Source organism: Guillardia theta, assembly GCF_000315625.1.
Source record: "Guillardia theta CCMP2712 unplaced genomic scaffold GUITHscaffold_1, whole genome shotgun sequence".
Classification (NCBI taxonomy): Eukaryota; class Cryptophyceae; order Pyrenomonadales; family Geminigeraceae; genus Guillardia; species Guillardia theta.
This window is the reverse complement of record NW_005434673.1, coordinates 1,134,765-1,156,205: the sequence shown is the minus strand read 5'-3', so window position 1 is coordinate 1,156,205 and position 21,441 is coordinate 1,134,765. Positions and strand designations below refer to the sequence as shown.

Genomic DNA, 21,441 nt, shown 5'->3' with positions numbered 1-21,441 from the left:
CCGCCCGGCCTGTGACGTCCTGCCATGAGGCCCGGCGCCGGGCCGCCCCCGGCGGCCGGGCCGGGGTCCGATCGGCCCCCGGGCCCGGGCCCGGCTCAGGAGTCAGCCAACGCCTACTAGTAGCGGCTACTTGGCTGGCCTACCTTTTTATATGGCGAAGCGATGGGAAGGAGCTTGCAACTTCGGAGGAAACTGTGCGGGGGGAGGAAGAAGGACGTTAAAAGAGAGTCACATACATCTCGACCTCGATAGGCCATGAACCCTCTGTAGTGGACGCCTGCTGTCTCTCAATCATGTGCTATCGGAAAGCCATCCTTGCATCTTCTCTTGTGGCGTTGCTGCTTGTCTTGCAAGAGGTACATGGTTGGGCAAGTGCCAGCGTTGTCCCTGGAGTGATGACCTCACAGAAAAGAAGACAATTCTTTTGTTCCTTTGGCAAATGCTCGTCATGTCGGAATGCCCAGCCTCTGAGAGCTGTCGAGGCCCCGCAGCCTTCAATTCTTATGGCAGATATGGGTCCATCCCAACCTGCCACTTTGCTGATCTCTAGAGCAGATGCGGGAGATCTAAGGAGCATCGCTTCTTTACGAGCAAGAGAACCAGAAGCTTGTCCCCCCCGCGCTAGGACAGCAGAGCTCTCAAGGCAAGGGCTGTACCTGCGAGAGCTCGAGAAGTTGGCTTGCGGCACAGCCGCACTGTTTGCAACGATCGAGTCATCTGAACCTCTCAATGTCGAAGATCTTCAAGAGTTTTCAAACTTGAAAGAAATGCTGGACGCGAGATTCATGAGCCAAGAAATGTTCGATCAGTCTGTACAGAGTTTGCAAGAGCGGTACTCCGATGTTACGATCAGAAGGACTGTCGGTGCAGTGGATGTGGACGATATCAGGGGAGTGACAGAGAGTATCCAGCATCATTCTATGTCAGCCTTCAAGAACAGCTGCTACATCTCCAACTTTCTAGTCGACTCGAAGTATCGTCGGCGAGGCATCGGCAGCAGACTGCTGAAGGCGGTAACTCGCTATGCGCATGAGAAAGGTTTCGGTGCGATGATCCTGTCTGTGGAGGGGAACAATCAGAGTGCACTCAGGCTGTACGAGAAGAACGGGTTCAGAGAGGTCGATGACGCTGGTGTCTACAGCTCGTTACGCAGGTGGGAGCTGATCTCTGAGTCTTGGTCCTTGTAGTGATGATCTGTTCCAGGATCTTTCAGGCACGTTTTGCCGTTCCAATCTCCTCCTTGGTCTTTGTAAAATCCGTCAGTAAGGAAGAAGCTACCAGCTGTTACAACCAGCAGCAAAGTTTGAAGCCCGGTTAAGTTTCTCTGAGTTGAATCGCCGCTGGGGGATGATCGGACGTGGCTTGGCTTGAACGGTGCGGTGACTCGAAACTTGCGGCAACTGTCAGCCGTTCTCAACGAACTTCTTGCGTGTTACATTACTAACGCCGCCCGAAAACTTAACTCAGTAGTAACTTGATGAAGTTCAATCTTTACTCAAAATTAAGTTAAAAACTGATCAGTCAGTGACACGGTGACTCGCCACCCAGGCCGCGGTGTACGAGGACAGTCTGCCGGCAGGAGCATCGAGGAGGCTTGATCCTGACACTGCCACGTCGCACAGGCCATCATGCATGGCATGACGGCGAGGCAAGAGAAAAGACAGCGAGAACCAAACCGAAACCTGCCAACTGCTGTCCCCCAAACTTAACTGATACCTTCACTTCAATAGTAACTACGCGCAGGACAATTCCTGGCAGCGAAGGACAGGGAGACCTTCAAAGCTGACGAAAGATTCTGGACCGGATGCGTTTCAAGTTTGCAAGTCGGAGCGCTGCCGTTTCCTTGTTCGCCGAGCCATCCGCCAGCCACAACAGAAAGCGCAACGCATCATCCTGCAAGAGTCCATTAGTGCTGGCGATGATGGGAAGAAAGGCCTTTGGCCGCCCCGCGCGGGACGTGCTGTGCATTTGCATTACGATGCCCGGCTCGGAACTTTTGCTCCGATGCTCCGAGCCAGGTCCGGTGTTCCATCATTGTCGACGGTCAAAAACATGCGACATGCTCACTTTGAGTATATTTTTTCCCTCATCCTGCCGACTGCTGTCCGGTCCCCCAAACTTCTTTACTCAAAGTTAAGTCAATGATCAGTACTAGTCCGAGTCACTGAGTCACGGTCCCGGCGACCGGTCAGTCACTGAGAGGTGCCGTGAACTGGAGAACTTTCAACTAAGTTGACAGCAAATCACTGGCGGCCCCCGTTGGCCTCGCTCTACGTGGCACTTACGTTGTTTTTAGGGGGTCCGGAATGCTAGGGCATCAGGTCCTATAAGCTATGGGCCCCCTACCAATCTACCGCCGTATACAGCTTTACTCCTGGCATGGCCGCTACTCCCACCCCTATACATCCTCCTCCCCGTCTTACAGACTATCCTCCTCCTCCTCCTCCTCCTCCTCCTCCTCCTCCTCCTCCTCCTCCTCCTCCTCCTCCTCCTCGCCTTTGCCATCTCAGCAACTTCCTCCATCTGCTTCAGCGTATTTTCCTCATGTGATGTGAAATGGGTAACGTGCCGTCCCACCAGTCCTACTCAGCAGAGACCATCGACGCCTTCCGCAATTCCTTCCTCACCATGCAGCAGCTTCGTGCCGAGAGGCTCCTCGGCCCTATAGACTGGCAGGACGACGACAGCTGCGAGAGGCATACCACGATGAACACGATCAATAACTCCCTCATGCACGCTGCTCTACAAGACGTTGAATGCTCAGCTCCACGCAAGCCTCGAGCGAAGCCATACTCTAACAGGGTAGCTTTCAGCGTCCCCAATGACGGGTCCCCAAGTCCAGACAGGCCCTCGCCTTCTCCAGCCAAGACCTTCAAGGCGACTTTCACGACCTTCTTCCCCAGGACCCGTAGCTGCGACTCGGTTGAGGATGCACTAGAGGACTCAAAGGTCGCCCTGCGAAAGCAGCAGGCAGCATTCAAGCTCAAGAGAGCTGCCACTTACATCCAGGAGCGAATCAAGTCGCTGTCAACGGTACCAACAACAGTGGAGGTGGGGAACTGGACGAGGATGGAGGTCCAGCAAGGGTGGGTGGAGGGCTACTAAGATGCGAAGTTAACTCAGAGCATCTCTGCTGACAAGATACGTTATTGACTCACAAAGCAAGAGAAGAAGAGACATGAAGTTCAGACAATCATACCAATACAAGAGTTCCACCCGTACTTTGCGCTCTCTGTTTCCCGATGGGTTGTTGTTCTGAAGCATTAAAGCCGTTGCTGTCTTTGTAGCTGTAAGAAAGGACCACAGCTGCTTGCTGTACACTCGTGAGCTCGTGCTCGCCAAAATCCCTTCCTGTGGAGGTTGGAGCTCACTTTCGCAGAGCTCTAATGATACCTTATGTGATGATCTCAGCGACTCAATCGAGATGGAGGAGGAGAAAAGGAAGAAAAGCTGCTGTGGACTATGAAGGCAGGAGCAGTGTGGATGGACAAGCCTTGAAGGTATCAGGGCCGGGAAGTGAGGCTGAGATATGGTATGCTGGTGAGATAGGCACACGATGTGGAAGAGAGATACACCACGGTAATAGGTAATAGTCATAACCTTCGGAAAGATATCTGAAGAGCGAGGTAGGCTAGCAATCTTCGGATTCCCAACCTTCAAGTTGTCGATTGCAAGGTCAGTGATAGGAAATGGCCAGGCTCAATCCTAGAGGAAGCAAAAGATTTTAAGATGTTTCCCATTGTCATGTTGGATTTCATCGAGCTTGTGACTTCACAGGTCCGGTCTCAAATCGTGGAGCCATGTTCAATCGTGTGACCAGGCTGTGCTCTTGGTTGGCTGCGTACTCCAACACAGTTCTCACTCTCCGCTTCCCCTCCAACACAACAATGCACACAGTGCACACCACATGTCCAGCCGCCCTTCCCCAACTTGAAAGCCCCTGACTACTTCCTAAGTCCTGGTTGAAGGCTATCAGAGCAACTCCATCTCGCTGAGCTTCGTCCACCGATGCGACACATTACCCTGAACTTCTCATCACCTTCAAGAACTCATCTGGGTTCTTACGATCGAGGACGTACGCAGTACGGGAGAACTTCGGAACTTCGGAACTCAGTGCTAACTGATCGGACTCTTGCTGGGGCCGGTGACGCGCCGCCCGGCCGCTGGCCGAGAATAGGACTCCGGGACTTTGAGTAAAGACGCCTGACGGGGCTCGGATCCGATATCATGAAGTTGCGTCGATCGGAGCCGGGGCCAGGCCGGCCGCTTGCCGCCGGAGGCCGGATCACGGGTCACGTCCTACCGTAGTACGCTCAGGCTGGCTGAGTCCGCGATTCCGGGGGCCGCCCGGCCGGGGGGATCACTCAGTCACTACTAGGCTAGTAATAACAGGCCCCGGCCGGCGAGTCAGGTGATACTATATCATCTGCGGCGGCAAAGAACCTCCCCCCTCGGGGGCCTCACTGAATGATGCGGCACGGCACGGGCAATCGATCGGACGTTTCAACTTAGGGGGACGAGGACCACATGCGAACTTCCGATGGACATTTTGATGTCTGAAGCAGAGGCTGATTGACTCTGATTGACTCTGATTGACTCTGATTGACTCTGATTGACTCTGATTGACTCTGATTGACTCTGATTGACTCTGATTGACTCTGATTGACTCTGATTGACTCTGATTGACTCTGATTGACGGTGAGTGCGTCATTTGAGTTGCAGGCAGGTACCAACCCGCCTCAGCATCACGGCGCCTGCCCTGCTGGACTGAGGCGGCGAAAAGCGTGTCCTGCAACGGAGAGCAAGGAGGCAATACGATGAGACGCTCTAGTGACCCACTTCTTGCGAGCGTTATGCTCAGGTACCGAGTATTGCAAGTCTTCCTGCTGTGCTTGACACTGATTGCACCATCGGTGCAAGCTACTTCGCCCCCATTCATCCAAGGAACGAACGTTACTGCTGGAACCAATAATATTTCGTTCATAGCATCTAGTGCTCCGTTTTGGTACTTTTCTCCTTCCTGTCAAACTGCACCATATGATGGGGTGGATGGACTTGATGTCATGCTCAGGGAAAGTGGGATCAGGTACAGATATTGCATCAACCCATACCAAACATGGGATGATCTCTTCGCAAATGCAAGTTCAGGTAAAGTTGCCTTTCGTACTGGTGGGCTGGGAATGTTCACCATCCTCAATCGTTTCGAGGTATGGATGTGCATATCAGATCATCCTTGTGCTCTAGACATCACAGACAGGTTCTTTTGTTGGGTTTTTGACGAACAGACACGTTCTTGGCATCCGTGGGGAGAAAATTCGAATTTGAGGCTTTTCACGCCTCCCCCAAAATCAAGCAATCTATGGCTGAGTACGGATTCGAAAATTGCATTCAACCAACCGGAGCTAGTTTCATCAGAGCAGATTGAATTGAATGTTTCACAGTTTAGGATGGACATCAGTATGACGGTGGACAATGCCTTTGACCTTTACGTTGATGGGAGGTACATTGGGTCGGGTAAGGATTGGCAAATTGTGTACAAATATTCGGTACCTGTAATATCATTGAGTACTGTCCATATTGCCGTAAAAGCAATGGATTTTGGAGTACTATCAGGATTGATCGGAATCTTCGGAGGTTATCCAACAAGCCCGGCTAATTGGAAATGCAAACATTTTGCGAATGACACAGCTCCAGAAGGATGGACGACAAGATCCTACAATGACACAATGTGGCCGCAAGCCATCATTCATGAAGGTCCGAGCGTGCCACTCAATGCTGATTTCTTGTGGACAGTTGGGTATGTTGGCAAACCCATGACTGTTTTTTGCCGCGGCCTCATCCAGCGCCCAAAACTCTGGTATCAGGCAGCTTAGCCTGATCGAAGGTGGCATCATGCCGGACAAAAGGATTATCACTTGCGTGTTGACGAAAAATGCTTCTGGACCTGGGCGACAGGAGTAGCCTAATTGTGTAGAATGTTGTGCTCTTAGCGATGATACAGTACCAGCAATCAGGTTTAGGGTTTAGACAAAGGCAATGGTTTATTTCAACTTGTCCCTCGTTCTGAGAAGCAACGTTGCCGCTTGGAATGCTATCGTAAAATCTACCCGGTGCACAAGCGGTGCTCATGAGAGGCGCAGAGGCGGTCAGTCTGGGTCACGGGGATCTGCTTGGGAACCTGGACAATTCGTGGGCTCCTGAACGGCAATCACCTTCTCCTCCATGATAGTCTTGGGGCGCTGAACGGTGCGGGTGACAGTCTCATACACCTGGTGGGGGACCTCGATTTCACGGTCCTCCATCACGATCTTGGGGGCCGTCTCGGTCCCCTGGATGACCTGGTCGACCATGACGGTGACAGGAACCAACACGGTGCGGAGAACAATCTTGGTCTGGGTCTTGGGGGTCTTGTAGACGATGTCATGGTCCTCCATCACGGTCTTGGGGACCTAAACAGACTCCATGTATGTGCGGGGCTCCTGCACAGTCTGAGTCTGGTAGTCAAGCTGCTGTAGGGGACAGTGGTTGTCTCGGGAACTACATCTGTCGATCACATCGCCAATCACCGTAGTAGGTATCGGTGAAAGATCCTTCGTTTCATCACCAATACCCTACGGCATGATACCATGTGTTATGAGGACGAGCTAATCAATCCTCGGGAGCCGCCTGAAGGAGGAGTTAGACCGAGCTCGATCATCAGGCAAACTTGTTGGAGTACAGCTTACTGACGAACATGGTATACTCCAGGAAGCCAAGGAGATGGCGCGAACAGACAAAAGCGTCTTCTCTTCTCCGTGGGAGCGAGCCTACATTGATCAAGATATCAGCTTTGCAATCGAAGAAGAGGAGGCATCTCAACCAGATATCGACAGGCTGAAGATCTGGGATCGAATCACTCGAGACAAAACTTTGGAGGAGAAGCTCGGACCCGGCCCTCTCACATTGACGGAAAACTTCCTCCTCGAAGGGCAGGTTGGGCGAAAGCTCCGGGGAGTGGCGCTGAAGAGATGCAAGGGAGCGGTCCTACGCACTGCAATTCAAGCCATCACCCTATCTGCACCGACCAAGAAGAAATTGTGCCGATGGAAGAAAAGTAACTCACCGTACTGTGCATGGTGTCCTGGCGAGAGAAGACTTGGGGGCATGTTCAGCTCGCCTGCAAGAGCTTTGAGCTCATGACCAAGTTGGCACAACACAGTTATGGAAGCCATCAAAGCAGAAGAGTGACAGAAGAGTTGGAGGAAACATCTTAAGTTCTGCCACGGAGTTGCCTGGTGTTTGCCACCAGCTCGAACACAACACCAGTCAACTCCATGTGTTCGAGCTGGTGGCAAACACCAGTCAACTCAATGGCAGAACTTGAGATGCAACAACTCCAGCAAGGGTCATCACAGATGGCGTATGCTACTTCAAGAGAGAAATCGCATCGTGCTTGTGGAGATAGCACGAACATCTGAATATGGTGGCAGCGAAGGCATGGGCAGTCTGCAATGCTTGCGGGAGAAATGTGTGGAGAAAGAAGTCAAGTATGCAGGCCTGCTGGAGGGGATGAGAAGGGTAAGGCCAGAGGCGGAAGGTGTTCAAGCTACATTTATCGCGGGGATCAAGTGCGCTATCATGGAACTCGAATGGCGTGAAAACTGGAGGAAGCTAAAGAAGGATGAGGAGACGATCGATTCAGCCGCGGTCAAAGTAATTGTCCAACTTGTGGAAGTGCAACAAATGTTATGGTTTGCAAGGAGGAAGGGGCTAACGACCCCAGAGGTTTCAACAGGATGAAGGATCAGAAGAACAGAACCATACTGACATCAAAAGGGGAAGGGGCCGACCTGTTTGGGGTGGAAGCACCGATGGACAGGTAAGGCAGCCGATCGGATGCATCACAGCAACAAAAGAAGGGAAGGGGCGATAAGCAACGGTAGGGAGAAAAGAAAGGTGAGCTGAACAATTGAGCTTCCTGGGGGATGACAATAATGCCTCATGCGGCAGCGGTGCTTGCAGAGTCGGAATCGACCGGTGGACTTTACGAGCAAAACAAGCGATAATCTGATCTTCAAAAAGGTTGGGGTGATATACACCTTGACCAGCCGCCGAGTTATTGACACGAAGAACACTGATGTTTATATACCACTATCCAACCACCCCTAACCCGGCCCCCTCAGGGCCTGCCAGCGGCAGTGGCCCGGCCCTACACATCCGATCCGGCGGGCCGGCCGGAACCCGGGCCGTCCCGGCAGTGCCAGGCTGAGGATCCGCCGTGACATGACACTACTGAACGGTTAGCCGACCGTACGGTGCCGCGCTGTCACGGTCCGACGGTCGTCACGGAGGGTGACGGGGCAAACGGGCTTTGAAGGTCAACGGACACACCTCCGTGCCAACGTGTACCGTGGCCCTACTCTAGTAGGGCCAGTTTATATACATCAAGATTGGTGTGGTTGGTAACTCGGCGGCTGGTCAAGGTGTATATCACCCCAACCTTTTTGATAGTTCTACGTGGTTGTGCTCATAAACTCCGCCGATCGATTCCTTGTCGCATCCTTGACCCTTCGGCACGAATAGGCATTGAAATATGATTTTTAAACTTTTAATCACGTCCTACAGCAAGGGGTACACGACCCGTCAATATGCCTGTTAAAGCTGGGGAAGAAGTAAGGTAGGGGTCATAAGAATGGTTCCAGGTCTTTTCCTTGCTCCATTTTAGTGGATCCGTTAAAGATAAGAGGTCCCACCTCTTCAAAAGGGATCTACAGACTACGAAGGAGGGGTGGTGGAACATCTCTGTAAGTCAGAAAGCTATCTTGGGTGGGGAATGTTTTACTCGTATATCAGGGGGTGGGGGTACTGTGCGAGATTGTTTTGAATGGGTGGGTGGTAAATCAGGTCAGTGGTAGGGGTGAGATAGGAGGGGAAAGGGGTGGGGACGAGCATAGAGCTCAACCTGGAGCTTCGAGGCATGCGGAAAGGCGGTGGAAGAAGAGGAGAGAGCAGAGGAGAAGCTCACTTTTGATCTGAAAGAAAGTCTACGAATATAGAACTTGATCTGCTGCCTACAAGCAGTAGAACCTCAAGCACCTGTTCCTTTCATACCACTCCTGAGTGGATCTACGCACAATACAATGGCTGTGCAACACGAGGAGGAAGATGGAGATGTCTGCATCAGAGCACCACCCAACCTGCATAACTTCTTGACTCTGGAAGATGATTTGGTATATGCCGACACTCAGGCTTCACCGATAAGGAACCTCTATTATGATCCTTATAACTTCAGAGAAGCCATGTCAGAGATCGAGCCTGCACAAGCTGAACGACCAGATCTTACATGCTGTGAGTTCATCCTGAAGTTTTGTTGTCCCTGGACTTGTCGAAACAAAATGCGTCTTCACATTGAGGAGAGTGACGAACTTTCTCCCTTCTTTGCTCAGCCTGAAGATTGTAAACGATACAACAGAACCCAGAGGACTATGGTCATGTTGAACGTGTTGCTTGTGACCTTGCTAAGCACCTCCCTCATCATGCATGTATTTTCGGCATCATCATTCTGGATAAAGACGGTCTCGGGGATTATTCTCAACTTGCTGCTGCAATCCATTTTGTTTTCCTACTGCGTCAAGTGCAGTTTTATTGGAACCATTTTTAACAAGGAGGATTCCTTCTGTTGTCAGTGCTTTTGTGACCGCTTGCACAATGCACGATGCTGCTTGAATTTCATGCGATACATTTTGAAATTGTTTGCTCTACTCCTATCTCTTGCTTCCTTGTACTTCTGTTACTTCATGATCAACAATCTCAAAACTTGCCAGTCGTTCGTCTTTCAGAATGCTTCGATCAATCATGCTGTGTCCTCTCATCAACTTCTACCAGCAGGCATCGTTTTCAATGTTGCAGTGAATGCCACCATCAACAGCACCAAACAAGTTGACACCAATCAAACTTCATCCTTGCGGGCTACAAGGAAAGAAACAGCTGCAATGGAGTCTCGAGAAACCTTGCAGTTCATATGTGAGTCCAAGTCAAACCTGGACGCATATAGCTTCTGTGAAAATATTGGAGGAAAACTTCTTGTCTTGGGGGAGGAATCGAATGAAACGGAGATAATGCAGACTATGCGTCTGTATAATTCGACCTCACTATGGTTGGCAAACACAAGCTCAAATCTTACTTCCTTCTCGGCCATTGGCTCTTCGTGCAAGGTTCTGCAATTTGATGCTTCAAGCAATCAAACATCATTTGTAGATCAGTCTTGTCAGAATCTGAACCAGTTCATGTGCTCTCTGCCCCGACCTTTAAGGCTGCTGCCTCAGTTCCAACAATGCCGATGCTCAGTCACGCAGTACGACTACTGGCTGCTACTGGCCATCCACTATCTGACGTATTTCCTGTTCGGCATCGCCATCAGATTTCTTCTCAATTATTTTTGCTTCGCGCCTCTCTACTTCGGATGCACTCCATGCTGCCGACATTGTCTACGATGCTGCGTGATGGAATATTGGGCGCTATCAGACCGCAAGGGTGAACCGGCTGCATTCGTAAAACCAGGGAAATGCTTCTGGACTTGGCGAATTTTTTCATGGCAAGAATGCCTCCTGCTCCGTGAAGATTGCTGTCAAGAAGATTGAAAATATTGTCGGCATCCCTCTTTCCATCACCCTTCCGTACTCACCAACGTTCTTTCCTCTCTGTCCTGGATCACCTGTTGAATGAAATTTCTTTGTACAACAAGGGGCAATGTAACACGATTCATTCTTAGAGCTCTCAATGTCTGTACATCCGTAACCTTCCTTCGCACCATTCTCAACCTTAAAAAGATCCCCATGGTGCCCGCTGTCCCTCAGCGTACATCTGCTTGTACAGGGCAGACTTTGTGCTGTTGAAAGAAAAGGTCAAGATCAAGAGCCTCGAAAAACGCTCCTCCTCTTACCCTGAGCTTCCTACACTGCGGGAAAGTCCTTCCCACTGCATCTCTGTCGAGTTACCCAACCTCTTGTGACCTGCACTATCTGTCACACCAACCCCCATCCCACAGAAAGAAGAGGAACCGATCAGGAAACTCTTGCCAATGTCTGACGTGAGCCCCTGCTCCCAGAACTTCAAGTTGCTGGAGTGAGGCATCACATGAGGATAATGACCGTCAACCACCTGAGAAAACAATCAGTCCTCGTTGCGAGCCATCTCCTACTTGGCACCCTTTCTGCACACCCAACAACTCCCACATTCACATCAGGGAAGCCACACAACTCTATTCTCGAGGGGCTATCACTTATTCCCAACACTCACTCATCTCGATTCCAAAATAAACTTTTCTCTGCAATTGCTTCACAGACGATCTACACAGTATTCGACATTCCAGAAGTCGTTGTTAAGTCGTTGTTTCAAGCAACAAAGCGGCTGGGAATCAACCTAGCTAGGAGGACTGCAGATGATATTTCACAAACAACCCATCTTTCACGAACAAGATGACCTTTCACGAACAAGATGACCAACGCTTCATTGTCCATACATACATTGCGCGACGTTCATAATCTACTTCTTCTATTCTCAGACCCTTGTCCGATGCCCTCTCTTTCCTAGCTGCTTACTTGCTCAACACAATAGCCACTTCCACTTCCTGGGAAGCAGAGAAGGAAACAAGAAGAAGGGGAGGAGGAATAATGGGGATGAAGGTGAGGAGGGAAGAGGGAGAAGAGAGGAGCAGGAAAGAGGGAGTTTAAAGGAGGATGTGTTCATGAGAGGTGCGGGCCGCTCACTCTCTGCGACGTCTGGATGCATTTCTCAATCCCCGGGATGCCGCATACGTCCAACAGCTCGAACATGCTGGTCCTTCAACGCTATTTCCGGAGCAAGTGATGGGGGATGGGGGCCAAAAAAATGAGGGGGATGACTCTGGCGATGACTATTATTGGGCCGCCTGTATGAGGGGCTGTATGAGGGGCTGTATGAGGGGCTGTATGAGGGGCTGTATGAGGGGCTGTATGAGGGGCTGTATGAGGGGCTGTACGAGAAGATGGAAATCCCAACAATGCGTCGGGTGCATGGCGAGGGCAACGAGGCGAGGAGGAGGAGGAATGAGATGCAGATAACAACAAGACGATACCATCTTGTTGGTGGCTGATCCAAAACACCGACGCCTTCTCCTTTCCTCGACATGACGACGATTGCGCTGCTGGTCACCCTTCTTGGATTCGCAATGCTGAGATCTCAAGTCTGTCGGGCCGAGGAGACAAGATGCTTCCTGTGCTCATTGAGAGATGCGAGTATGCGTATCCGAGGAGGCGATTCCTCGGAGCTTGACATCTTTAAGAAGTATAAAGAGGAAGAACGGGTGTTACGGCGAACGTTCAAGGTGGAGCCGAACAGCGAACCTGACTCTGAGTACCATGACGAGAGAGAGTCGGAGATGCAACTAGTTCCTCCTCTCCCCATGAATGCCACCAGCATCTATCAAGTGGCCTATCAAGATGTCTGGCCAGGGGATGGAGAGCGTCCGAGAGAGGGGCAGGTAAAGCGAGTAAGTTTGAACCTCGATGGTTGACAAACTTGCTAAGCTCATAAGATTGCGATGGAATGTTGCCAAGAGCTACGAGCATCTCAGTGATCAAGAGTGAGCTAGGTTGCAGTCTCGGGCTCCTGCTGACTCACCGCCCTCAGGACAGGAAGGCCCTGGAAAGGCGACGACTTGAAGAAAGGCGGCAGCGTCGTATGGCCGGACGACGAGCCGTTGGAGTTCGTCTTGTACCAGGTGCAGCAGTGGCGACAAGCAAGGACAGGCTGACTAGAGATGTGAAGGACCCTTACATCTGCCCCGGCATAGAGGATGCTGTCGCCTCCATGCGAGTAGGAGGTTCGAGAACGTGCTCCTGCTCTCCGTTGCTGATCCATACCAGGGAGAAGACACTGCGTAATCCAACCAGACTTGGGCTTCCGCATCGAGCATGTAGCAGCTCTCTCTGCTCCTTCCTTGATCATCCTCCCTCATGTGCCATGCAGGGCTTCGCCTTCACCAAGCCCTTGCCCAGGAACCTGCAGGAGCGAGAAAGGTTGCTGCAGTGGATGGGTGAGGAGCGCGTTACAAGGCCCAGCTGACCTCCAACAGGATCAGAGTACTTCGATCGCGACAGATGGCAGCAGCTCCGCCCTCTATGCTGGTACATCAGCTTCCTGTCGAGCCTGTTGGCCCCTCCCTCCTCTTGTCCCTCCCCTGCTCCCCGCCATCGCCCCCCCCCCCCCCCCCCCCCCCTCCGCTAAGTGTGCTTCCTTCCCTCTCCTCCCACTCATCCAGCTCGTGTACAGGGAGCTGGAGCTGGAAGACGCACGGGATGTGGTTGATCGCGAGCTTTGAGCATGTCGTATTGAGTCGAACAGCCAGGGGAAAACGAGGAACGCTAGAAGGCAGAATTGATGTTCCTCGGCATGTTGACGATGGAAACGCTTGAAAGAGATGTCAGACTTTCTCCCTCTCCCCTCCCTCCTCCCTCCTTCTCTACACTGGAGTACCTGCGCATGGACTTCGGGCAGCTGCTCGGTCGGAATGCTGGGCCAATTTCTACAGAAAGTGTGAAAAGCGGGAGCAGGCAGAGGCAGCAGGGGAGAGCTTACTCTTGATGTCTTCCTCCTTGCTCGCCTTCTTTTCGGCGCCTCCCTGCGGCAGGTACCTGGGGGGGGGGAGAGGTGACAAGCAATTGGATGAGGTGAGGAGCTACTCAGGAGGGGGATTGATGGTGGCGAAGATGCGACCCAAAGGCCCTGCAAGCATATCAGGAGAGTGTTGAAGGAGAACAAGGACGAGGAAGAAGAGGAAGAGCACAGGAAGAGGCGAGGGATCGGCGAGGACGAGAACGAGGAAGAACCTCGAATGGACTTGGAGACGCTGGTGGGGAACCATGGCTTGAGACCTTCGCCTGCTGCATTGCGCTTGCGCTGATGCAACGAGCATGTGAGCGAGGAGCGTTGGTGAGCCGCCAGAGAGAGAGAAGAGGAGCAGGAGGAAGCTTACATCTCTAGGCCCTTGAATTCCGTACTTAAAGTCGGAGAAAGTGACTTTACAGTCCTGAGGGGAGGAGACGATCAGGAGGAGGGGCCGGGGGTAGAGGGTGAGATACCTGAGTGAAGAGACCCTTCCTAGCAGGCGACGGGGGTTTGAATGGAGTGACCTGAAGGTTGTGAGTAAAGGAGGTAGTGGGTTGTTGGTTCGCTGTTTCTCACGTGCTCCTTCTTCTCTCTAGTTGGAGGGGGAGATGACTCGTAGTGATATTCGTTGGCAACCCCCTGGACGCCATTCCTGCAGGATATGACCGTGAGGAAGAGAAGCAAGAAAGAAGGAACGAGATCGGAAGCGGGGAGGGGGAGGGGGGAGGAGCAAGGAGGAAGACGACTCACTTGCAGCTGAGTAGCCCCTGATGTCCTTTCTTGGATGGACTCGTCAAGAAGTTTCTCGGCTCGAACTCCCTCGTCTCTCCTTTCTTCACCTGCCGCAAAGCCTTGGGCCCCCTCCTCCCCTCACCTTCTCTCCTTCTCACCGGCCGTTTGTCGTACTCGTCGGAAGTTTTGATGTTCTCGAACTTGCCGAAGGTCCCGAAGTACCCGCCCTTGCCCTCCATGTGCTGGCTGCCAAGTTGCGCGTGATGAATACACTAGGAGAAGAAGGGCACGAGGATCGAGAGGAAGAAACGAGTGTGGAGAGATTGGTAGACGGGAAGAAGGGGAAAGGAAGAGAATGATGACTACCTGGGAGTGGAGGGCTTGAAGGGAGCAGAGACTATCTGCCTTTGCTTCTTCTCCTTGTGATATCTATTGGACTAATTACAACCACTACCATAAAAATAACAAGTCTGAACAACAACACCAATTAAAGCATTTGGACAAAGTTGTCCTCCTCCTCCTCCTCCTCCTCCTCCTCCTCCTCCTCCTCCTCCTCCTCCTCCTCCTCCTCCTCCTCCTCATCATCATCATCAGCAGCAGCAGCAGCAGTCTGTGCTCACTTTCTGTCAAGGTCGAAGAGGGTCGTGTACTTGGCTCCAATGTACACGCTCGAGGCGACGGCAGGGTCGAAGTAGACGTCAGGTGTCTTGCCCTTCTTGTACCCGCCGACCTTAAACTGCTTCCCTTTGTACCTCGCGTCCCCTCGCGCCTTCTCCGAGGTCCCGTAGGGATCCCCTTGGTAGATGGAGGGCGTGTAGCTGCGCTGAGACTCAGACGCGGGGGTACAAAAGTCAACCATCACCCGAACAAGCCGAAAGAATTCTGATTGCTCGTCATGGCGGGTGCAGCTGACTAGACGCGAGGCTGAGCGATGAAGGAGAAGCAGCAATCTCTGAGCTGATGTGTTGGTGGTGACAGCCTCTTGTTCGTGTTTTCTTTGCTACCCCCAGCTATCCTTTTTCACTTTGTTTCCTACACAACCGATTTTCGTCAAATATCAGTCGTCCCCCCTCAACTCGTTCCCTTCCTCGCTATGTTCTCCCTCCTCCTGCCTATCGCTCTCTTCTTGGTCGTGTCTCTTCGCCCTCCCTCGTCCTCATCACCGTGCCCCACCAGCATGCTGTGCCCCATCGAGCCCTAAGGCTGTGACACTTGCCAGTACTTCCTCTCTCCCTCAGGTTCCATCCTTGTTCCTCCTTCCTCTGCCTTCTCCCAGCTCTCCCCTTCCTTTCCTCCCTCTCCTCTCTCTCCTCTCTCTCCTCCCTCTCCTATCCTCTCCTCGCCGTCGCACGTCGGTCGCCATATCTCAACGATCTTTCATCCCTTTTTTTTCTCCAGCCGTTGATCCCGGGCCCTCATCCCCAACCGCGTTCATCACTCGACGCCGCCCTGGACGCCGCCGCGACTTCGGCCCGGGCCTGGCGTTGCCCAGCCGGCCGCATCCGGTTGACACCGGACAGCCCCGGCGGTCGCCGGAAGCGCCCGGGATGGCCCTATCCGACCGTTGAATCCGAGGCTCGTGAGACAATGAGTAATCTGGGCCCGGGTAGATCCGAGTCTATGCCGGGTAAGGTCGGACTGTTAACTCGCTGCGGCCAGTCACTGCCAGTGAGGGCTCAGCGGGTGCCCAGTCGACTCCTGGGCCACAAACTTCGGAACGGCGACGTTGCCAATTTGCATGAAGCCTGAATCGGCTGACTGCCAGTTTGGCAAGAACTTGAACTGTGACATGCAAGAAGTATCTTCCTTAACTACTCGTGCTACTGTACAAGGTTACATGAAATTACAAGAGCTACGTCGACCCTCCCATCCGTCCACATGCGGCAAATCTTTCAGGGGCCTCACAGACACTGCAGCGAATCCGCAAGGCGAAGAACCTACAACAACCCTGTCAGGAGGAGGGGAGACCAAGAAAGAGAGGGTGTCGCGCTGGGAGAGGGCAAGCAGAAGCAAGAGGAGGAGAAGGCATTCACCAGTCCGAACTTGTTCACTCCCAACCTCTTCTCGACAGCGTCGTAGAACGTCTGAACCTGCAGCCCCATCAGCTTCCACCCCATCAATCGTCTCGGTGAGTTACCTCCCTCGCCAGCAGCTCTCTCAGCTGAACAAGGCCTGCTCCATCTACGCAGGCCTCTTGGAAGTACTCGGCACAATCGGCCAGCCCCACGCTCTTGAGCCAGTTACATACCTGCTCCTCCGTCAGGTCCCTCCTCCCCGTCTTCCTCCTCTCCCTCACCTGGCCCACATCCATCCGCCTGATTTCCTCCCTCGTCCGGCGATTGTCAGCGAAGCTCTTTGAGTTCTTTCCCCGTCCATGCCGCTGGAAGTCGATCATCTGTGCTATGTACTCCTGCAAGCCGCGAGGAGAGCGCGGGGGGAAGTGAAGAGGATCAACAGCTGGCGGGCGAGGAGAGATGGCGACTGAAGCTGAGGAGCACTTCCCATGCGACTTGCGCGTGTTGCTGCTTCTATCCGCTCGAGACGAACGCAAGTCGAATGTGTAAGAGGTGTGACCTTGAAGCAAAAAAGGTCATCGAGGAAACAAGAAACAAACAGAGAGAGGATGAGGATGAAGGAGCAGAAATCAACAAGGCTGGTCCTTACCTTGGTGTCTCGAGTGTCTTGTCTCCGCCTGCTGCTCCACATCATGCTGACCGCGCTCCTCCCAGGAGTCGTCGATTTCCTCTGCCCAAGGAGTGCAGAGAGAGACTCCGTCTGACCCCTCCCCCAACTCGTGGGTCCCAGCAGGTCTAGCATGGCTGTTCGGCTTCGCTTCCGCCTCTTGCCCGTGAACTTTATGAGGAGCGAAACGACGATCCAAAGCTCCCTCCCCTCCCTCGTGATATTCTGTACATTTCTCCTCCTCCTCCTGCCCCTTATGATTCGCCTCGTCGCAATCAGGGGAAGGATGTCTGAGCCTTACCTCTACTTTCTGACTCTCAATTTCCTCCGTTAAATCCCTTTCAGCTCTCTCATCCCTAACATTCTGCTCCTGTCGCATGCCCTCCGATTCTATCTCAGCTGATTCTTGATATTCCTGCCGCATATGACCATTTGGTGTCTCTACCTCAGCTGCTGTACAAATCTCTTCAGGATGTTCCACGTTTCTTTCTTGAGCTTCCTCCTCCTGTTCCTCGTAAACAATATCAACGTTCTGCTTATCGGTAATGCCATCTCCGTCATCCCTTTGCTCCTCAACATCTCCATCATCTTCACCAGGCAACATAGGAATGTCATCAAACATTTGTTGTTCCTCCCCCTCATTCGTCTCCAAACAGATCTCGAGATCTTTCACATGAGCCTCTCCTCCCTCATCTGTAACAGCAGTATGCCGATCGGCCGGAGCTGGAGACATGGCCTGCTCGAGGTACCGGGAGCGAAGATTTTTGATCTGGTCGGTGGCTAGAAGCTTCAGCTTCTCAAAGTTAGTTTCCCCCGCTGCTTTGTCATGAACAAGCCCGCTCTCTGACGACTGTGCTGATTTTCGTGGCCACAGATCTCTCGAGTACCAGAAAACATGATCATCGTCTCCCACAGCCTCCAGCCTGATGCCTCCTGCACTGAATCTCTCTCCATCTTCGTCCTTGGCTTCGTTGATGCCTTGTCGCTTGCTCCGCTTCTCCAAGGCTGCAGCTTTTCTCACACAGAGACTAGTCATGTTGTCGAAGATCATCCTGATCTGAGGATTCATGTCAGGGCCAAAGCTGTTCATCAAGGATAGCAAATGAGCGATCCATCGAACGTGATTCCACCCGAAAGGTCTTGACAAGTCACCTGCCTCAGCAGAACGGAGGCAAACGTTCAACAGCGCGTTGTACATGTTCGGATCAGGCGAAAGCTTCCAATCGTGGACAAGCTCAAGAACGGCCACACCAAAGTAGATACCCTCCATGTCACCTGCTGCTGCTGTCTTTGCACAAGTTGCAATCAGAGTGTCACAGGTCCCCTTGTCCGGATCCAATCCTAGTTCATGCATGATCCACAACATCTTGAAGGCTTGCTCCCTCGCTAGCGCGCCACCTGCAGACCCGGCAGCTTGAGCACATGCGGCGATAAGGTTGTTGAAGGTGATTACATCCGGCATGATCTTCTTTTCTGCCATCAGAACCAAGAACTCAAGTCCTTTCTCTACGCCAACCCAACCATCTCCAGCACCAGCGGCCCACGCGATACCATACATCAAGATGTTGAATGTGTCTACCGTTGGGGGCACTTCATACTCTGTCATCTTCTCGATAATCAATGCACCCAGTCTCAATCCATCGCCGGTGTTCTTTGACCATCCTCTCTTACCGCAGGCTTCCAGCATAGTATTGAATGTGTTCACGTCCGGCTTCACTTTGCTCTCACGCATCATGTCCAACACCTGAAGTCCCTTCTGGTATGGGTCAACACTCTCGGCTGCGGCGGAACAAGCCTCCATGAGCCGGTTATAGGTTGTTATGTCAGGCGCCACTTGTGCACGCGTCATGAGCTCCAGGACTGCAAACGTCTGCTCCAGCCCGTCGGAATCTGCAGTGGCAGCATCTCTAGCGTATGCAAGCATGAGCCCGTTGTAAGTCTCAGTGTCCAGCGAAGCTCCAGTCTCCACTCCCAACATTTGCATGTGCAGGAGGACAGCTTGTGCACAATCAGACCTTCCAATGTCAGCGAAGGCAAGCATGATATCAGAGCATTGCGGCTGGCTCACGTTTCTCAAGTCTGTTCGCACGAGCTCAAGGGCTTCTTCGCTCTTGCCATTCTGACACAGGTCTCGTACAGTCGCAACCAGGTCTTCCGCAGGCGGGAAATTTTGGATTGCTGAATAATCTTGATTCTCAACAACATCAAGTTCACCTTTCTGTTCGAAGTCCAGATCAGGCTCTCCGTCCTTCAACTGATCTAAGTTCTGTACAATAGCTTCAGGAGTGCACGCCGGGTCTTCGGGTGGCGATGCTCGCAATGGTCTCGTTGGGGCAACTTCGCTTGCGGGATCCGGGAATCCAACCTGTTCGTGACCGTCCTCAGAAATCTTCTCCTCCTGTACAGGCTGACGTGTCAGTTGGTCCTCATCTTGAGCTTCTGCTGATTTGTCGGAAGCAGGTGCGGGTGCAAGCTTTGCATTCGAATCGTTGTTGCCCCCGAAAAGACCAAGAAATCCATTACTGAAGATCTTCGATCTTTGTGCAGGCTGCAAAGCATCTTGAGACATTGAAGCATGCAGTTCCTCTCCGGCATTCTTCCGGACATATGGAGCGCTAGCAAATGCATAGACACTCATGCTCTGCCTTGGGTGGACAAAGTCATTCTCGGCTGAAGAGTAGGGTTTCGCGAAGTAATGATCCCTGAGTGAAGACGATCGCCGTCTAGTGGACTTGTGATCAAGAATATCATGCACCATTCGTGCTTTTGTCATGGTGGAAGATGTTGATGCTGGCTGGTGCTCGCTCAGTGTCTTGGTCAACAAGTTCACCATCAGAAGGCATGGAATAATGTACAATTTGCTGAAACGATTGCAACTCCTCCCTCTAGTGGCTCTGCGCGGGCCCATGGCAGCTATGGCTCCATGCTGAGGGCTTCGATGCGCTGGATTGTGGTCCATCAAGCTGCTCAAAGGTGTTTGAGTCGTGAGAGTTGTCGTTATAAAAATAATAGGTGATAAGATGAGCAGAGGAGCAGCTCAATTTGAAGTTTCTAGAAGTTCCATCCTCAACGACCGGATGTTTTGAAGCCTGCAGCAAGCAGAAGTCAAGAACGTCAAGTATATGATGTACATATATTGTTTCTCTCAAAGCTGAAAAACATAGTCGAAAGAAAATGAGAGAATTCGGGTGAGAGCATGGGTTTTGTAGATTACTAAGTTGTCGACAAATCATTGTTGCATAAATCTAATTCGTTTTCTGGCTAAATACACAGCACTACAACAGAAAAGAAAGTTTCCCAACTCCTTTAATCTCTCGAGAGCAAAAAAACGCTCTAAAAGCACAGTTTGCGAAAGACGCCCACCAAGACAGACAAGTTGCGGCAAATCAGCTTCAGGTAATCCCTGGCATAGCTATGGGGGCTGCACATCGCAAGGACATGTAGAGGGAAAGGACGGATACAAGGGGATGCAGACTACATCAACAGATGAGTAGGAGGGTGTGGGGGGAGAGGGGAGAGGGGAGAGGGGAGGAGGAGGAGGAGGCAGTGGAAGGGCTGACGAAAGCTGCGGCACCTGCACATGGCGAAGGCGGGGGAGGGGTCAGGAACTTGAATTTTTCAAATCGAAACCAGGTTAATGTTCAAATTTTAACAAATAGTTTGAAAGTATTGAAAAAATTGCAACAACCCCCTCTGTTACTCGAGGTATTTTCCTACATCCTAGCACCAGAGGTCCGAGGAACCCTACCTCACTAGAAGAATAGCACCCCTATCTCCTAGGCAAAGTCAGCTCATTACTTTACACCCTCCCTCTCTTTTCAACACATTCACCCACCCCCTACTGACGTTGACCACCCCACCCTCATCATTCTAGTGTGACTACCCCAGATTACGAGCTCAAGAAGATCATTTGCTAAGGACCCCTACCCCCCCTGCTAAAACACTTAAACATTGGGATTGGGATGCCATCATGGAGACTCGAACTGGCGAGGTTCCGGATAAGAAAAAGTGCAGGAGGTCAAAAAGGTTGGGGTGGTATACACCTTGACCAGCCGCCGAGTTACTCGATTGTAGTTTCAATATGTATATGAAGTACAATACTATTAGAATTGGGGAGTCTCCCCTGATCCACCACAGCACAGAGAAGAATGCTCACGGTTAGTCCCTGCTGTTCTGCAACTCCTCCAGCTCCTCCAGCTCCTCCTGCTGTCCTCCCTCCTCTTGTTCATCTCTGCACGTCACTCCTCTCCTCCTCTATAAACTTGTTCTTTACCGCCTCCCTTTCTCCCGTTCCGATCCATCTCTACTGCTGCTACACATGATTTTTCTTGTTTTTCTCACCTTTTCTTCTCAGAAGGAAAGTAGTTCGCTCCAGGCTAAGGAGCCAGCACCACCCCCGTC

The 21,441-nt window shown here is 52.0% G+C and overlaps 6 protein-coding genes across 6 annotated transcripts; 2 read left to right on the top strand and 4 right to left on the bottom strand.

Annotated features, from left to right (window-relative positions):
- Window positions 1-293: 293 nt before the first annotated feature.
- GUITHDRAFT_99255 (hypothetical protein) lies at window positions 294-1,318 on the top strand (the record flags this gene model as incomplete). Its single annotated transcript, XM_005842401.1, has 3 exons — window positions 294-356; window positions 408-1,153; window positions 1,204-1,318. 3 exons carry the CDS (start codon window positions 294-296, stop codon window positions 1,316-1,318), a joined length of 924 nt encoding a protein of 307 aa, XP_005842458.1.
- Window positions 1,319-2,556: 1,238 nt separating this feature from the next.
- Window positions 2,557-3,105, top strand: GUITHDRAFT_99254 (hypothetical protein; the record flags this gene model as incomplete). The annotated part of the gene is made up of 1 exon (XM_005842400.1): window positions 2,557-3,105. The coding sequence occupies one exon, from the start codon at window positions 2,557-2,559 to the stop codon at window positions 3,103-3,105; it is 549 nt and encodes a 182-aa protein (XP_005842457.1).
- A 3,041-nt stretch (window positions 3,106-6,146) lies between these two features.
- GUITHDRAFT_99253 (hypothetical protein) lies at window positions 6,147-6,434 on the bottom strand (the record flags this gene model as incomplete). Its single annotated transcript, XM_005842399.1, has 1 exon — window positions 6,147-6,434. One exon carries the CDS (start codon window positions 6,432-6,434, stop codon window positions 6,147-6,149), a length of 288 nt encoding a protein of 95 aa, XP_005842456.1.
- A 4,291-nt stretch (window positions 6,435-10,725) lies between these two features.
- GUITHDRAFT_149801 (hypothetical protein) lies at window positions 10,726-11,820 on the bottom strand. Its single transcript, XM_005842398.1, has 4 exons — window positions 11,462-11,820; window positions 11,040-11,413; window positions 10,922-10,991; window positions 10,726-10,867 (listed from the first exon to the last, which is right to left on the bottom strand). Exons 2-4 carry the CDS (start codon window positions 11,110-11,112, stop codon window positions 10,801-10,803), a joined length of 210 nt encoding a protein of 69 aa, XP_005842455.1. The 5' UTR covers window positions 11,113-11,413; window positions 11,462-11,820; the 3' UTR covers window positions 10,726-10,800.
- Window positions 11,821-12,403: 583 nt separating this feature from the next.
- GUITHDRAFT_131666 (hypothetical protein) lies at window positions 12,404-15,255 on the bottom strand (the record flags this gene model as incomplete). Its single annotated transcript, XM_005842397.1, has 16 exons — window positions 12,404-12,577; window positions 12,640-12,729; window positions 12,796-12,870; window positions 13,021-13,084; window positions 13,495-13,543; window positions 13,597-13,652; window positions 13,701-13,743; window positions 13,848-13,917; window positions 13,994-14,047; window positions 14,100-14,150; window positions 14,203-14,278; window positions 14,377-14,465; window positions 14,517-14,604; window positions 14,725-14,787; window positions 14,979-15,176; window positions 15,221-15,255. The coding sequence occupies 16 exons, from the start codon at window positions 15,253-15,255 to the stop codon at window positions 12,404-12,406; spliced, it is 1,275 nt and encodes a 424-aa protein (XP_005842454.1).
- A 762-nt stretch (window positions 15,256-16,017) lies between these two features.
- On the bottom strand, window positions 16,018-19,999 carry GUITHDRAFT_99249 (hypothetical protein; the record flags this gene model as incomplete). Its single annotated transcript, XM_005842396.1, has 6 exons — window positions 16,018-16,181; window positions 16,221-16,347; window positions 16,392-16,448; window positions 16,496-16,606; window positions 16,655-16,932; window positions 17,023-19,999. 6 exons carry the CDS (start codon window positions 19,997-19,999, stop codon window positions 16,018-16,020), a joined length of 3,714 nt encoding a protein of 1,237 aa, XP_005842453.1.
- Window positions 20,000-21,441: the final 1,442 nt, after the last annotated feature.

Bases quoted from the DNA above. Each gene is read 5' to 3' on its own strand.
- GUITHDRAFT_149801 (XM_005842398.1), bottom strand. From the start codon at position 11,112: ATGCCTCACTCCAGCAACTTGAAGTTCTGGGAGCAGGGGCTCACGTCA. The intron at 10,992-11,039 runs GTTCCTCTTCTT...CAGATAGTGCAG, and splicing joins TGGCAAGAGTTTCCTGATCG to GTCACAAGAGGTTGGGTAAC. The intron at 10,868-10,921 runs GTAAGAGGAGGA...TTCTTTCAACAG, and splicing joins CGCAGTGTAGGAAGCTCAGG to CACAAAGTCTGCCCTGTACA.